The 17,071-nt window shown below is 55.3% G+C and overlaps 1 protein-coding gene across 2 annotated transcripts; it reads left to right on the top strand.

Annotated features, from left to right (window-relative positions):
• The first annotated feature begins 11,903 nt into the window (after positions 1 to 11,903).
• Positions 11,904 to 17,040, top strand: HPCA (hippocalcin). 2 transcript variants are annotated; one of them, XM_060142717.1, is made up of 3 exons: positions 11,904 to 12,290; positions 16,571 to 16,676; positions 16,809 to 17,040. In XM_060142717.1, exons 1-3 carry the CDS (start codon positions 11,913 to 11,915, stop codon positions 16,904 to 16,906), a joined length of 582 nt encoding a protein of 193 aa, XP_059998700.1. In that variant the 5' UTR covers positions 11,904 to 11,912; the 3' UTR covers positions 16,907 to 17,040. The 2 variants fall into 2 exon arrangements, with proteins under 2 accessions (XP_059998700.1, XP_059998699.1); XM_060142716.1 differs by having other exon boundaries at positions 11,913 to 12,072; positions 16,569 to 16,676.
• The last annotated feature ends 31 nt before the right edge of the window (positions 17,041 to 17,071 follow it).

The following is a 17,071-nucleotide window of genomic DNA, read 5'->3' as shown; positions in this document are numbered from 1 at the left end:
AAGGAAGGGAGGCAGAGTAGGGTGGCAGGGAGGGATGGGAGGGGTTGCTACAAGCTCTGGGCTGTGACAGTGGGAGCAGGAAAAATAGGATTGGATTTGAAAGACTGCTCTGAGCATGCAAAAGAAGTCAGGGCTGCGGAGGGCTTTCTGCATTCAACAAACACATATTGAGCATCTACTAACTGCCAGGTCCTATGCTAGGTCCTGGGGACACAGCTGTGGACAGGATGACAAGGTCCCTCCCCTATGGATCTCATGTTCCAGTGGGAGAGACGGGCAAGAAACAAGGGAGCTAACGACAGTACAATATCTTCGGAGACTCACATGGCTCTGGCAAAAATGGGGGAATATGGTTGAGAATGGCTGAGTGGGAAAATGTTAGGTAGTGTGGTCTGAGGGGGCGACATCTGAACTAAGAAGGAAAGGGGGGCAGGCACAACACACATCCCAGGAAGGGTGCTCCAGCCACAGGAGCGGCAAGTGCAAAGGCCCTGGAGCAGAAGCAGGCTTGGCATGGTCAGGAAACTTAAAGAAGCCAGTGAGACTGGGGCTTCATGGGGAAGAAAGAGGAAATAACGGTGACTAGGATCAATAGCACAGGGCCTGAGGGAGTGGAATGGAGCTTAGATTTATTCCATTTGCAGTGGAAACTTTCAAAAAGAGATGTGATATGATCTGATTTACATTTTAAAAGGGTCACTTCACCTGCTCCAGTGTGTAAGCCAGACTGCAGAAAACCAGGCCGAGTGACCTGTGAGGAAGCAAGGAGGCTGCTGCAGTCACCAGCCCAGAAAAGATGGGTCTTGGCCTGGGTAGTGGCAAGGGACAAGGAGAGAAGTTGATGGAGGGTTTGGGGAAAGTTTTGTAGGAGGAGCTGATGGATGAGATGTGATGAGTGAGGAGAGAGGAGGTGAAGAGGGAACAGGGGAGGGGTCAGCTCACCAAAGTCTGGATTCTAAACCAAAACACCTGGCTGGGTGTCGCTGGGCCAGTTACTCCACCTCTCTGAGCCTCAAATGCCTCCTCTTGAAAAGAAAGATAATATCCACACCACAGAGTGGTGGAAGAGGTAGTGGGGAGTGGAGAAGAGGAGCAAGAGAGAAAGAAGGGGGGGAGGGAGGAGGAGGGGGAAAGGAGGGGAGGAGGGAAGAGGTAGAGGAGAGGTCTGAGTAAAGACCTTCTAAATGGGTAAAAGAGACCTCCTCCAATTTCTTCAGTTCTTCAGAGTCTACAAAGGAACTGACTCCCATCTGACAGTGCTCAGAGAGGTTGAGAATCTTGCCCAATGTCACACAGCTAGTCAGTAGCATCTCTATGCCTCAAATTACCTCAAATCGTGGACCCCAGATTTGCCTTTGGAGACAGATTCTCAGCTACAAACCACAGTCACTAAGATCCCTCAGGAGCAGTGGGGCTAGAGGCTCTGTTTTAGGGGGTCCAGATGCAGGGAGGGGGTGGAGGATGCGAAGGCTGCTGGAGTAAAACTCCTTCCCCACCAGGGAGGGGTGGAAGGACGGGAGGCTGAGAATCAGACAACGCTTAGGTTCAAACCTTAGCTCAGTCCCTGACTGGCTGGGTGACCTCAGGTACCACCATCTAATGTGAGGGTCTAGGTTCAAGAGCTCACCCACCTCCCACATCCCAGGGTCTCCCTCAGCCTGAAAACAACATGGCTCTGCAGAACCAGAGCATGGCCAGCAGAGGGCGCCCACCTGGGCCATAGTGCTGCCCAGAACAGGAAAGGCTCCGGGACTGGGGGGACCAAGAGCCCTAGCTGGGGAGGCCGCCCTGCCTCCCGCTTTGGTCCCTCTGCCTGGGTGCCAGGAGGCCAACTCCCAGGTGAGCAGATCACAGACGCAGCAGCCAGGCAGAGTCTGAATCTTGCTGCCGTGCCTCTCTGAGCCTCAGTTTCCTCATCCATAAATGGGCCTAACGATAGTGCCTGCCTCACAGGGTTCTGTGAGGAGTCAATGATGATCAAGCGCAAAAGGGCTGAGTACACAGGAGCTGCTATTTTTATTAGCACTGGTGGCAGTTGTATCTTAAAGTGCCTGACACAAAGGGTATCTAATCAGTGCTGCTATGACGGCAGTGATGAGGAGAACGATGCAGCACTCAGTCACTGGTTATCTTGAATTTCCTAAACGGGGAGCATCCAGTGCCTACCAACTTGGGATGCCTCCAGTGACAGGGAGCTCACTCCCTCCCCAGCAGCCCATTTTCACTGTCACATCATCTTTTTGCTGAAAGCTGCCTCCTGCAAGACAGCCCACCTCCCAGCTTCCTATTCAGGATGATTCAGTTGGCCCAGCCTCCAGCCTCAGGCCCCCTCATTTCCCCAAGTTTTGCCTGAGAGGCCCGAGAGGTCGAGAAGCCAGGACCCTGGCAGCTGGATTTCTGTCTCCGGAGGAAGGGCAGGGAGCTCACAAGTGAACCCAGATGGCTTTACCAGCAGGAGATTCCCAGTGGGTCTTTCTCTGGCTGTTCAAAGTTCCTTTTCTGCTGACTGGGAGAAATCAGTGGAAGGAAAGCCCTCGCGGTCCTCGGGCTTCCCTTCACTCCTCAGTCTCAAGAATGGCTGGAGGCCAGAGAGGGAACCCAGTGCCCAGAGCCACAAGTCCAGGAACCCTGGCATCCTAGCTGGGAGGCCTCAGCTCTGGCTCTACCTGCTGCCAGGCACCCCCATCTGTATTTGTGGGTCCCGGGGTGAGTGCTCTTGAGTCTGGCACCCAGGGATCTGTCGCGGAGGGCAGGAGCCAAACAGTCCTCGGCTCAAATCTTGGCTACTGTGTGACCTCAGGCAAATCACTCTACCTCTCTGAGCCTGTTTCCTCACCAGGCACCTCTCTCAGAGTGGTGTGGGGAGTATAGGAGATGTTATATGTGAAAAGGAAAATGCAGTACTGGGCACATAGTAAGTATCTATAGATGTATTATTATAAAGTGGAAGTCATTCATTTCCCCAAAACCCTCCCCCTGCCTGAGTGGGCCAGGGTTGCTGTGAGAGTGGATCGTGTCAGGCAGGGTGATGTCCTGACCCACTTCTCGGCTAGTGGGCACACTGTACATGTGCCTTCATGTGCAAGGGGGAGTGGGTGTGCACACACATGCACTGGATGTGCATGCATGTGCAAGGGTGTGCGTGGGTATGCGTGCGTGTACCTCAGGCTGTCCATCCCAGGGATTCCCAGGGCACATGCATACCTGCCAGTACCTGTGCGGTAGCCCTGCACTGATTCAGGAGGCCCCCCTGTTCGCTGTTACTATGGAAACAAAGAGGCAATCCCCAGCTTCGGGAAGAGCCTAAGGTGCCAGAAACGAGAGCTGACCCAGTCTTCCCAGCAAGAAAGACAGATCCAGAGCATGAGGGCCTTGGGATGTGGCAACCTCAGCCTCTGGGGGTTGGGTTCTGGGACTCTGCGTCCCTCTGAATCCTCTAGGAAGTTCTCACTTCTCTAAGGCATCCCAGCCCACTGGAAAGAGCTCAGGACATGGAGCCGGGTCCCATCTTGAATCTGGCTCTAACCCCACGCACAGGCTCAGGCAGCGAACTCGATCTCTTGTGCCTGTTTCCTCTTCTATAAAACGGGGATAATCGCAGGTGCCCGCGGAATCCTTGAGCTGGAATGTTACCTTTCCTCTCGCTGGGGCCCTGCCCTCAAGGCTGTATGAGTGTAGACCCCAGAGCCCTGGAGTGTCACAGAGTAGCCTCCTTCATGGGCACGACCCTCCCAGTGTCTCATGGGCTGCTCACAGCAACTCTGGGAGGGAAGCTTTTCCCAGTAGTAGAACCGGGGCTCTAGGAGGACAAAGCTGGCCAGTGGTGGGGTCAGGTCTGCTGGGAGGAGAGTCACACTGGCCACGGGTGCTGGGTGCAGTCTTCAGCCTGGGCAACCCCCTAGGGCAGAGCTGGGCTGCTGGAAGACTTCTGGGAAGCAGATCCCAGTGGAGGAAGAACCATCTTTTAAAAATCTTGACTCTTGGGACTTCCCTGGTGGTCCAGTGGTTAGGATTCCTCACTTCCAAAGCAGGGGTCCCGGGTTCGATCCCTGGCTGGGGAACTGAGATCCCACATGCCATGCGGCACAGCCAAAACTTTTTGAAAAAATAATTAATTAATTAAAAAAAGAAATCTTGACTCTTTAGATTTTGACTCAAGTCTCAAATGTCCTGCATGCAGGTTGTAATACATCCAGGCAGAATTGCTTATGAAGTCACAAGTGAACACTCAGCCTCTTGCCCTTAATTCCACTTCCAAGAGTGACCATTCTATTTGCTGTGAACCCAGCAACAAATTTCAGACAGTCAGAGATGGACCAGGAGAAGCGAACCAGCAATGGAAATGAGTGAGAAAGATCTGAATGCTTATCTGTCAGGAAAGCTGCCACAGAAGGGGTCACTTATGACTTGGGGAGGGGACAGAAGGGTGCCCTGGCAGGGTGACCTCAAGCAAGTGACTGTTTCTCCCTGGCTGAGCCGGAGGCCCTTCCAGCTAGGAGTTGCTTTAACCAGCAGAGGGATTATTGTGCAGACAAGGGTTGGCTGGTACGTGATCCCAGCTGCCTGCTTCACTTCACCCCACCCCCAACTAGGTTAAAACCCATATGCAGCGTTATGGGGGTCGGGGAGCCCCCTTTCCCCAGCCTTTACTCTGGATCTCTTCTCTTGGTGTAGGAGATCCCAGCAGTCTGGTAGAGGATTGCTGGCTGGTGGGGAGTTGTTGAAGGAAGGTGGCTGGGAAGAGCTGAGATGGGAAGCTAGGTTTGGGGTCTGTCATGGAGAGCCTGGAATGTCCACTTACTTTGGTAGGCAGTGGAGAGCCATGGAAGGTTATTAAGCAGGGAGGAAGGGGATTAGATTTAGAGAAACTGAAGGCAGGCGCTGTAAAAGGGCCGGAGCCGTCACACAGGGCCAATCCGATGAGGACGTGGGGAAGGGTAGGCGGCAAGGAGAGCGGAGGTCGGGCCTGAGAGATGTACCCAGTAGACACGCTGACTTGGAAAGGAAGCAGGTGTGGGGATGAGGAGAAGGGAGGGGTCCTGGATGGTGGATCTCGGGCCTGTTTGGTGATGGAGGGGGGCCCAGGCACAGGGCAGGCTGTGGTGGAAGGTGATGACTTGGATACTGACTGGCTTGAGTCTGAGGTGTCTGTGGGTTTGTGGGAGCAAGTCCAGAAAGCAGCTGGAAATGCAAGTTTTGCAGAGAAGGAGCCAGAGGGTCAGAGGGGTTGTTGTTGCTAACTTTCCCAAGTCTGGGAAGGGGCCACATCAAGATCCGAGCCTGGGTCTATTGCCCTCCGAAGTCCGTTCCTCCATAGTGAGGGACCGGCAAAGACACGCCCCTTTCTCTCTCCCTGGGGGTCCTGGATTCTGGGCTGGGCAGAGTCATCAGCTGCTGTTACTCGGGAGGGAGGTGGTGCTCTTCAGCTGCTTTCACCCAGGAGGATCCCCCTGCTGCAGAGCCCGGCAGCCGCAGGGGCTCTTGCGGCGGGATCTCCAAGCCCCGACTGCTGCTCTGGAGAGGGACACTGTCCAATCAGCCCCGGCCTTCCTGATCCTCCTACAGCAGGGAGGCCCTATTAGCAGCCTGGAGTGCCCAGGGCCCTGAACTTTACAGGCTCCATCTCACTTAATCCTCACAAGCCCCTTCCAGGGAGGTGCTAATATTATAGTTTCCATTTTACAGATGGAGAAACCGACCAGACCTTCTGCAAGTGAAGGTCCTTGCCCCCCTCCACCATGGGGGTGGGTGGTGGGACAGGGTTCGGCCCTGCTCAGTGGGAGCTGAGCCCCATCTGTAAAGTGAGGCTTGCTCTGAGGGATGCCAGCCCCACCGCAACACGCCCATGCCCGCCACTGACTTCAGGTCTGCGTTCCCAGCTCCCAGGACTTACCCACCCTCCCCACCCTCCCCTCTTTCTGTTCCTCTCAGCCCAGCTCCCTCGGGAACAGCCAGGCCCACCCCCTCCCCCTCCCGGCTGTGCTCCTGGCAGCTCTGCCGCCCTGGGCTCTGGTCCGGGGGTGGTCCCCGGCAGTGAGGGAGGTGAGCAGAAGCTGGGATCAGTTGGGCTAAGACGCTGGGCATTCAGAGACCCCCAGGTCTCCACCTCTGGGTCCATTGTGCTGCAGGCTGGGGTGGGCAGGGCCCTTTGGAAAGGGGTGGCTTGAGGTTTTAATCACTTTATCAATGTTTGTTTGTGTAATTCAGCCCTGAGATGCTTTTCCCTCCATCTGTCCCCACCATCTGCTCCCATCAGGATTTTCCAAACCATTTGGGACCTAAGAGGGAGGCTGGGGGCTGTGCCTCTGAGGGGGATGGGGAGGGGCTACGTCCACCTACCTCACTGAGAGGTTCCAGAGAGGGGCCTGGGCTCCTGAGTCACATGGAACTGGGTTCAAATTCTGGCTCTGTCACTCTCTTGCTGTATTACCTCAGACAGGTGACTTCACTTCTCTGGGCCTCAGTCTTCACATCTGTAAAATGGCATTCACATTACTGCCTCCTCAGGATTAGTTTGGATCAAAGGAGGTGACATAGGCAAAGCACTCTGCACACAGTAGGTGCTCAAGAGCTATGCAGTCCCCTCTCCACTCATCCCTCGCTTGATTCTCTCAATAACTCGCTTCTGCATTTCTTTCCCTCCTAGACATGCCTCAGTCTGGGTTGCGGGGGGCGGTGGGCGCTGAGTATCATCAGCAAGGGCACGCCTCACCTCCACCCCTGCAACAGGCCTTCACAGAATCCAAATCTGCAGGGCTCCGGGGCCACTGGGATCTCATCTATGTAAAACTCACGTCCCCACACTCCCCCAGGGGCCAGTGAGGCAGTAAGTGAGGCCTGTCTTGTCTGTGCTCTGGTTAGGGTTTTTGATAGGGGATGTCAGAGCACCCAGGTCACCTGTCTAACCTTTCTCCTCACAAAGGGGAAGAGCCTTGCTCCAGGTCGTTCAAAGTGAGGGACCCAGGCCTCCTGACAACTGCCCTCTGCCCCCCTTTTCTGGGCTATACCTCGTGGGCCAATGGCCTTGGGGTACAGTATGGGGAGGCCCAAGCCTTCCCCTTTGGTTCAGCATGGCTCCCAGTACTTCTTAGGCCCCCAGGAGAGGAGAGGTGGCTGATGGGAAGTAATCAGCAGAGCTCCCAGAGCCAAAACTCTGCCCTGTCCCCGCCATCCACCCTCCTCATCTGAGGTATGGAAAGTCAAAGGGATGTGGGGTACCCAGGGTGAGGATAAGGCATAGCCTTGTCTTCAGAAGCCCCATCTATTGGGGAGACAGAAATGCAGACTGGGAGTCCTGAGGGCAGGGCATCAGAGTCACTCGCACAGAGAAGAAGAACAGTGGGGTGGGGGAAGTAGGCTCCCCTGGGGCTGAACCAAGGAGTCAGCCCACAGGAGGTGAAGCTGGCGGGGGAGGGGGGAAAGCAGGAGGAAGCAGAGTGGCTGAGCAGTCCCCAGCGAGGGAAAACTGAGACCCCACAAGGATGGAGAGGAGGATCCAGATCTGGCTGGGAAGATTCTCAGGCTGCTGGCAGCGTGTAGAGGAAAGAGGAGGAGGGTGAGGAGGACCCAAGGGCAGGTCCCTCTCCCAGCCCCAAGCCGAGCCGGCCTTCCAGACCTGGGGGGAGAGGGGCGGGAGCTTGTCACTCAAGGGGCCTGAGCGGCAAGTCTCTCCCCACCCCCAGGTCCTCTCGCAGGAGGCAGCTGGGAACCACCCACACACGTCTGGCGCCTCCCTGGGGGTCCCAACACCAGAGCCAAGGTACAGAGAGGAACTAATGTTCTGGAGAGTCCAGCTGCCCTCACCCACAACGGTCTGGCTCCCCAGTTCCTCCAGTTGAGACTCCCCGCTTGTCCTCTAGCAGGAGAGACTAAGGCTAGATTTGGACTACCTGAGAGGCTTGGTCTGAGAACCTGGAGGTCTGAGCCCTAGGGAGTCATGAGGGTCCTACCTGCTGCCAAGGAAGTGGGAGGAGCTGTCCAGTCAGATGACAAGTTCTGTCAGCTCACCTTCAAAGTAGGTCCAGAAGCCAGACCCATCTCTGCCACCCTGGTCACCTCCTGAGAGGGTCCCCTGATCCCATCCTGGACCCCACTCCTCAAAGTCAGTTGAGGACAGAATATCTGAGTAAGCTTCCAGTCTGCTCAAAGCCCCAAGAGCTTCCCATCTCACCTGGAATAAAATCTAAAGTCCTTGGCATGGTCCTAAGCACTGCCACTATCCCAACCTCTGCACACTGATCTCAACTTTTCCCAAAACACTTATCTAATACATTACAGAACTGACTTGTATATTATATTCATGCCTTACTGTCCACTCCTGTAACCCCACTGCCTAGAACAGTGCTGGGCACAGAACTAATGCTTGATAAACGTTTGTGCAATGAATGGATGAGGACACATGGGTTCAAGTCCAAGCCCTCTCGCTCGCTGTCAGACATTGGAAAAATCATTTAACCCCTCTGAACCTCAGTTTTCTCATCTGTGAAGTGGGGACGATAAGGATCAACCTCCCCCTCCCCGACCCCGGAAATACAGAAAGAGCAAAATTCGAGCCCAGAGGTCGGGATTGTTGCTGAGGCTGTGGGAAGGAGGATGCAGCCCCCATCCTGGCAGGAGAAGCTTTGATAGAGTTCAGCGACTCTGGAAAGGGGCTGTCCTGTCTGCAGGCAGGGGGCTTACACACCTCAGAACGCCCCAGGTGGAGAGGCTCCCCAGCCCTCACTTATCGCAACCCAGTACAGGCACTGGGGAGGCTGGGGAGGGAGGGAGAGGGCTTCTTGACTGGAGTGGGGGGGAATGGGAAGAGCAATTTATATCCACGTTAAGAGGTGGAATTCATTCTGAGAGAGGTCCTGGGCACGAGACCCGGTGTGGCGGGCGGGAAAAGGGGGTGGGGCTCTCTAAGGCAGAGGCGGGGTAGGGGGCGTGTCTGCCCCCCAAGACCTCAGGGACTGGAGGAGTGGGCGCTGCCCCCTCTCTGAAGAGCTCAGTTAGATCCGGAGTTGAGGCGCAGGTGCAGGGAGGGTACATATCGAGGCGCCCAAGATCCGATTTCCGCCCTCCTTGTGACTTGCGGCTCCAAGCCCAGGTAGGGATGGGGGAGGCAGGCGGGTGGAGCTGTCGGGGGTTGTCCCCGGCTTAGGAAAGAGGTGTCTGGGCACTGACTATCCCCACCGTCCACCGTATTCGCGCTACCTGAGTCGAGAGGTTGAGGAGATGGGGACCTCTGCCTTCCTCCCCAGGCGGGGTGCTCCCTCGGGATGGGGGCCGGAGAGGTGAGGGCGTCCCCTTCCCTCTCCCGGGCAGGGGCGGGGGCGGAGCCTAACCCTTTGCTCCACGCACTATCAGGGCTCTAGGGCAGAGGGAGGAACGGGGACCCCCCCCAGAGGAGGGGCACCGGACTAACGCTGCGGGGCGTCTCCCTCGCAGTCCCGCCCCCCGCCCCCCGCCCGCCCCTCCGGCCGCCTCTGCCGCCGCGCGCTGCAGCAGCGCCGCCTTCCCTGCGCAGTCGGTGTCTCCGCGTCGCTGGGTGAGTGGGGGCTGCTCGGCCGGGGCCAGGGGGTGCGAGGAAGGGGCATCCCGGAGGTAGGGGGCCACGTCCAGGGCTCTCCAGCCCCGCCACTCCCGGGCCTCCCAGGAATTTTCCCTCCGGGGACTCAGGGAGTGGGGCTCCCGCCGGGAAACGCCTGGCGCTCTCCAGGGTCCTGACCGCCGAGTGGCCAGCCTGGGGAGTCGCGTTCCGGCCGCCTCCGGACGCCCCCTCCAGGAAGGGCCACGCGCCTGGCGCTCCCCGAGTGCTGAAAGGGTTGAGGCGGGGGCCAGGGCGAGAGCTGGGGAGAGGACTGGAGAGGGTCCCCGAGGCGGGTTTCTCAGACCGAGCTTAGGTCCTTCCCATTTTGGGGACGGGGTCTTTGCGGAGACAGCAGAATCTATTACCTCCCTCGTTTCCAGTTCTTCCAACTGGGGGCAGGGGGACGGACTCAGAGGGTGGCAGGGGGAGGGGGCACTAGAAGATCTCTCCTGCCCAGCGCGTCTCTCTGCCTCCGCCCAGATGACCCAGTTCCTTGGACCTTGAGGAGGGGACTAAGGGACACATTCGGCCACCCCGGCTCCAGGCATTTCCTCAGTGCCCTCCCACACACTTGTTCAGTGGATCCTCAGCCTGGGGCAAAAAAGGTTGATTTAGAAAGGAAGGGAACCAACTTACAGAAACATGCATGTGACACACTGCTGAGGACACACACAGGTCCCCCAAATGGCCACACAGGTACATGCCCCTCACACTGTAATGGGTGCATACCTAGTCACACGCACATATATGCACATGCACAGATATAAATTGAAATACATGGGGAGACAAATGCAAGGCAGAAGCCAGGGACACACGCATACATGAGCACATGCACTTACACACGCTCACCCACATGTGCACATGCACACACAAGGAATAACCCCCTCACTCTGTCTCACAGCTGGGGGGAGACTCACCTACACACATCCCTACATCCCTGTCCAGACCACCTGGCTGTCTCCTTTCCAATACCTTCCCCTCAGCCCTCCACAGTCTAACCTCCTGCACTGAGGGGACCTTTCTGAACTAGATGAAAGGTAAGTGTTGGGGGAGGGTTGACTGGCTAGAGGTCTCCCTGGAAGAGGGGGCTGTCATAAGCCTGAGAAGGGCTGCAGCTCCCTCTCCTGGCACCTGGCAGCACCCCTGGGTAAAGAAAGAAAGATGGCAAAGGTGTCTGAGGGTCCCACGTGCAGCTGGCCATGTGAGAGGTGTAGGCATGGGAGCTGGCTTGTGATGGCATGTGTGAGACATGTGGGGTTGTGGGCTGGTGTGTCTCGATGCACAGGGTATGGGAGTTGTGCGTGCATGGTGCTGTGTCAGTACATGTGAGTTGTGGAGCAGAGGGAATGTTGTCGTGTGTGCAGGCATGGTGACCCTGGGTGGGTGTGTGCTGGTATGTGAGTGGCATGGGATCCATGTGTGAATTTGGTGAGCTGTGTAGCATAACATGTGTCAGTATGTATTCATTTGTTTACTGTTGGCATCTGGACACATGTAAATCTTTTAAATTTGTTTAACACTTAGGTAGCACTTATATGTGCAGGCATCTTTCTAAGTGCTTCATATGTATTAACTAATTTAATCCTCACAACAATAATGAGGTAGGTACTATTACCCCCACTTTACAGATGAGGCAGAGAGAGTTTAAGGAACTTGCCCAAGGTCACATAGCTGGTAAGAAGCAGAGCTGGGATTCAAACCCATGTGATCTGGCTCTGGAGCCCAGGCTAACACCTACCTTATTCTGCCTCTTGTCAAGCACACATGGTGGGAGGCAGAACAGGTCAGTGTTTGGATTGCAGGTGTATTTTGTGTGAGCAGGTGTATGTGAGGCAGTAAGGGGGCAGGGGGTAGGAGGGAGGAAGACCAGAGGGCCTTTCTGCACTTCCCTTGGCAACTCTGGGAGTTAGCCCTGCCACTTCATGGCTATGTGACCTGAAGCAGGTCACCTCAGTTCCTTGAGCCTACCTTTTCATCTGTAAAATGGGCTAATTCTCAGGCTTCACTTTGTGAGGGTGAAATGGTATACCCTGGGAAGGCTCAGTGGCTGGCACTGAGAAGGGCCTCAGTAAAGGTGAGCCCCCTTCTCTTCCTCTGTCTCCAGGTCTGTTCCCTGGGGAAGTAGAAGGTCTGGGGAAATGGTGTGGAGCTGACACAGTGGCAGGGTGCCTGGGTATATGTAAGCTGTGTGATCTTGGGCCAGCTCCTCTCTCTCACTGGGTCAAAAGAGAGGCTGGAGTGGCCGGTGTCTGGAGTGTTGTCAAGGGGCCAGGAGTGCCTGACCACTCCTCTTTGTCCCTTGACCCCCTCGGGGACCCAGGTGGGACTTGGCTCGGTGGCCATGGGTAAGCAGAACAGCAAGCTGCGGCCCGAGATGCTGCAGGACCTGCGGGAGAATACAGAGTTCTCAGAGCTGGAGCTGCAGGAGTGGTACAAGGGCTTCCTCAAGGACTGCCCCACGGGCATCCTCAACGTGGATGAGTTCAAGAAGATCTACGCCAACTTCTTCCCCTACGGTGACGCCTCCAAGTTCGCGGAGCATGTCTTCCGCACCTTTGACACCAACAGCGATGGCACCATCGACTTCCGGGAGTTCATCATCGCGCTGAGTGTGACCTCACGTGGCCGCCTGGAGCAGAAGCTCATGTGGGCCTTCAGCATGTACGACCTGGATGGCAACGGCTATATCAGCCGTGAGGAGATGCTGGAGATCGTGCAGGTGGGCCCCTGGGCCCCTCAGAATGGCAGGCACAGGGCCCAGCAGCTTGCACCTGCTAGCCCTCTTTACCCTCTCAACAGCCCTTGTGGGTAGGCAAGTGGCAGGTGCTATTCTTACGACCCATTTAAAGAAGTCTTTAATAGGAAGTAATTTCCAATTTAAAGTTGAGAAAACTTCCACATACCCTTTACCCATCTTCACCAATGAACATTTTACCACATTTGCTTTATCATCGTGTGTGTGTGTGTGTGTGTGTGTGTGTGTGTGTGTGTGTGTGTGTGTGTGTGTAATGTTTTGTTGTTCTGAACATGACCCTCTACCCCTGAATACATCAGGACAGATTTCCTAAGAACAAGGACATTCTCTTACATAACCCGCCCCGGATTATCAAAGTCAGGACATTTAACATAGAAACAATGCTATTATCTAACTTACAGACATATTGAATTCTGCCAACTGTCTCAATAATGTTCTTTATAGCGTTTTTTGCTCTGGTCTAGGATCACACGTTGCATTTAGTCATCCTATCTCTTTAGACCACTTTAATCTGTAACAGTTCCTCAGCCTTTCTTTGTCTTTCAAGACTTGACATTTCTGCAGAGTACAGGCCAGTTATGTTTCACTGATCCTCATTTACTCATGAGGAAACGGATGCTCAGAGAGGTAAAGACACTTGCCCGACATCACACAGCCTGTGAATGGGCCACCTGGCTCTGTCACCCACATTCCATCTGGATACCCAGCCACCTTCCAACTAATTGATTGAGAGCCCACTAAGAGCCTAGTACTGTGAGACGCTTATACCCATGAGCTCAGTGCATCCTTACAACAACCCCATAAGGCTCAGAGAGGTGAAGTGGCTTGCCCAAGGTCACACAGCATCTAAGTGGAGTCAGGTTCAACTTGGTCAACACTCAGAGCTGTCTCTTAAAAGGGGTCTGACTTCCAGTTCTGGAGTTGGCTTCAACTCCTCGGTTGCTCATCTGTAAAACGGGGATGGTGAGGCTGATCTCACAGGGAGACTTAAGAACCTGATAGGAATGTCCTTTCTTAGAACAAATTTAAGCATAGTACGTTGGCTTTATTTCAGAAACCTTCCAGAGTGCCCATCCCCTCAGCAGCATTGAGGTCCATCAGGGATCTGGTCCTATTTTACCTACCAGTTCCTTGTTCACTTTTTTCCTAAGCCTTTGTTTCTTCACCTATAAAGTGAGGGTGTTAACCCCTTCTTCTTCCAAGGCTATTGTGGGTATAAAGCAGGATAAAGACTCTAGTAGATGGCCTGGCATATAACTGGAGCTCAGTAAACATTAGTGATTGTCAGTTATTATTTTCTCCTCTGCACGTTCTCTGCTCCAGCCAGAATGGCCTTTTCAACATCCTCGGAATGTGCCACTTTGTACAGGCTCTTGCTCCCTTTCCTTCTGCCTCTCTGAATTCTTTCCCTTCTGGTCCCTCAGCTCTGCTGTCTGCTCCCCCTCCCAACTCATCCAGCCACTAGTGGACTCTTGACTTTGGCTTCTGGGTCTGCTCTCTCCAGCTAGAGTAGAATGGGCTGCCTTAGGATGTGGTGCTCTCCCTATGTCTATCACTAGGGAAAAGACTTAATGATTATCAATGGCTCCCATGGGCCAGGCCTTAACTCTCTAGTTGATGGATAGTGGGGGTTTCTGGGGGTGCTGGTGGAAGGGTTGGGGTAGCCAGGGTGGTGGAAGATCACTCAGGGATTGGGCAGCAGCTGGATACCAACTAATCTGTATGGATGTTCATGTTTACCACTTAAGTGTGGTTGCCTGGTGTATACTGGTAAATGTCAGCCTTGCTGGAAGCTCCAAACCCAGGGCATTGGTCAAGCCAGTACCATTCTTTGGGCATCCTTGGGACCCCTTCCTGGCTGGCCTCTGCTATCTAAGCCCTGGGTTCCTTTACAGCAACCCAGAGGCTCCAAACAACCGGTGCAGACAGAACTCTGCAAACCCTAGTGACCGATTAATTACAAGTCGGCTCCACTGAAACAACGAGTGAGCAGTAATTCCAGACAATTAATTAGGAGGCCCAGGAGAAGGGCTGTCACAGGGGAGCAGTCACTCTCTAAGTCACTTGCTCAGTCCTTCTCAGGATGGAGCCCTGTGCCAGGTGGTGGGCACACTGGAAGGGAAGAGACCTCACCTCAGCCTCTTGGAGCTCCCACTCTGCTGGGAGAGACAATTGTGCAGGCCACACTGACCAGCTCGGTGACAGGGTTAAAAGGTGACATATGGGAGTCCAGGGGATTGAAGGGCAGGGAAGACCTGAGGCTGTGGTGGTTGAGTAATGGTTATACTATGATTATGTTTACTGACCACTTACTCTAGCCAGCTATACACAGTATCTCATTTAATACTCTAGACAGTCCAAATGAGGAAGATATGATTACCCCCATTTTACAGATGAGGAAACTGAGGTTAAGTACTTGTCCAAGGCTACAGAACAAGTGATTAGTGGAACCAGGCCACCTTACTTCATATACCCTGCTTTGAGGGGTCATTAGCACTCCACAAGCATCTATCCAGTGGCTAAGAGGGAGCAATTTCTAATCTGGTGTCTGCCACCAATTTCCTTTCTGAGCCTCAATTTATTATCTGGAAAATGGGGATCTCAGTACCTGCTTTTCAGGGCTATTGCAAGGGTGAGAATAATGTATATAAAGGACCTTGCACATAGTGGGTGTCTGTAAATGGTAGTTAGTATTATTGTTCCAGGCAGAGGCTGTAAACACTGGGAGACCTGAAAGGCACAGGGGTATTTGGTTATGGCAGAATCACCTACTAGGGGAGGCCTGATGGTGGAGAGGTCAGCAGGGACCAGAGTGTGAAATGCCTTGAATGCCAAGGGCCAAATATTTGGACTTGATAACAGAGGGCAGTGGGAGGTGCCAGTGGCTTTTAAACAGGGGAGTCCCTGTCAGATTCCAGGCACTGTGCTAAATTCTGTGGATCTGGGCACTAGCTAGATGTCCATGGTCCTTATCTGTATGCTGGGGCCGAGGAGCAATCCTACAAATGCATAATTACTTCCGGAGAGTTGTCCCCAAAGGAGGCTCTGGGGCAGCATATGGGCCCTGACCCAGCCTGGATCAGAGAAGGCCTCCCTAAGAATGCGCCATGTAAGCTGAGCACCAAGGAGGAGTGGGAGGCAGCAGAAGGAGCGTGGGGCAGCATCCAGAAGGAGCTGGGTGCACGGCAGGCCCGGAGGGAGGCCTGTGTATATGTTGGGAACGAGGGGGCGGCCCCTGGGCTGGGGACGTGGCGGTGGAGATCTGTGTTTGTAAAGAGGTCTCAGAGGCAGCGTTGGGGACAGACCCTAGAGAGGCCGGAAGAGACCACTGCGGAGGCCAAAGCCGGATCTGAGGCTAGGGAAGTTTATGGGATGGGAGAAGGAAAGCTTCTTGGAGGAGGTGTAAGTAGCAAAAAGCTGACAGATTGAGGCGACGGGTCTGGTCCTTGAGCTCCAGGGCGCCGGAACCCAGCCCACAGGCCAAGTCCTTTGTGCTCTGTGTACGCTTAGCGCAAAAACCCTCCTTCGAGTCGCCTCCGAAGCTCTTGCATCTGGCAGCAGCCGTCCTCGGCCCAGCACAGCCGAGGCTGTCCCCGCCCCGGGCAGGTACTCACGTGCGTTTATTTGCATAATATCCCCCGCCCCCTGTGGACCCAGCTGCCTCAGTCCCTCCAGCTCTCAGGGCAGCTCTACGCCCCCTGCCGGCCACAGTAGCATCGCAGCCCAGTGTCATCCCCTTCGCCCAGCGCCCCCTGTCGGTCATCGAGGGCGGGCCGCCCGGAGCCCCGAAGTTTCTGAGAAGCAGCTTTCAACCTGGGACTTAACTGGGAACCTGGGGCGTCCGGCACAAGCTCCTTGGCCGGGCGTTTCAGGCCCTTCTCCATCTGGGCCCCGATGTCCTCCAACATCTCTTCTGACCCCCTGCATTCAGCCATCCCTAAGTTCTCGGCGTCCACTCAGGGCTGCCCGCTCTGGGGCCTTTGTACATGCAGATCCTTCTGCCTGCAATTCCTTTCCCACCGAGCGCTCCAAGGGAACTTGTTCAGGGCTCTCTCCAATAGCCCCCTCTTCTGGAAACCTTCTCAGTCTCAGAACTTCCCAGTTCCCCCATTCCTCCGTCACCCCCTCTCCGCCTCACCTTGGCGGGAGCGGCGATCGTCAGCGCACCTGGGGGCGTTTTTGGAAAGTTGGGGGTGGAGGGATCAGGCAGGCTCCCCCTCACTTCCTCCCCACCCTCCCCCCAGGCCATTTACAAGATGGTTTCGTCCGTGATGAAGATGCCGGAGGACGAGTCGACCCCGGAAAAGAGGACTGAGAAGATCTTCCGCCAAATGGACACAAACAACGACGGTGAGGAGGCAGGGGCGGGGCGGGGCGGGACGGGGCGGGAGCTACTCCCCCTCCCTCTCCCGCGGCTCGGTTCTGCAGCCCCCTTGCTTTGCTGCCGTCTTCTCCTCCGTCACTGTTCCCCTCACCCCGCAGGCAAGCTGTCCTTGGAGGAGTTCATCCGCGGGGCCAAAAGCGACCCGTCCATCGTGCGTCTGCTGCAGTGCGACCCCAGCAGCGCCTCCCAGTTCTGAGCGAGGAGCCAGGTTTCCCCTCCCTGCCTTCACTGGCCCTCTCCCGGCTCTCAGCTTCCTCGCCCTTGTGTCTGTCCAGGCTGGGGGTCAGATTGCCACCCCCAGGGTCTGCACTCTGAGGGGCCTATGGAGAAAGGAACCCTGCAGCCCCCCCACCCAAGGCCC

This window comes from Lagenorhynchus albirostris, chromosome 2, assembly GCF_949774975.1.
Source record: "Lagenorhynchus albirostris chromosome 2, mLagAlb1.1, whole genome shotgun sequence".
NCBI lineage: Eukaryota > Metazoa > Chordata > Mammalia > Artiodactyla > Delphinidae > Lagenorhynchus > Lagenorhynchus albirostris.
The sequence above is the reverse complement of the archived record's forward strand: the minus strand, read 5'-3'. Positions and strand labels throughout refer to the sequence as shown.

Excerpts from the sequence above, each read along its gene's own strand:
- HPCA (XM_060142717.1), top strand. The coding sequence starts at position 11,913 with ATGGGTAAGCAGAACAGCAAGCTGCGGCCCGAGATGCTGCAGGACCTG. Across the intron at positions 12,291-16,570 it reads AGATGCTGGAGATCGTGCAG|GCCATTTACAAGATGGTTTC; the intron begins GTGGGCCCCTGG and ends CCCTCCCCCCAG. Across the intron at positions 16,677-16,808 it reads AATGGACACAAACAACGACG|GCAAGCTGTCCTTGGAGGAG; the intron begins GTGAGGAGGCAG and ends CTCACCCCGCAG.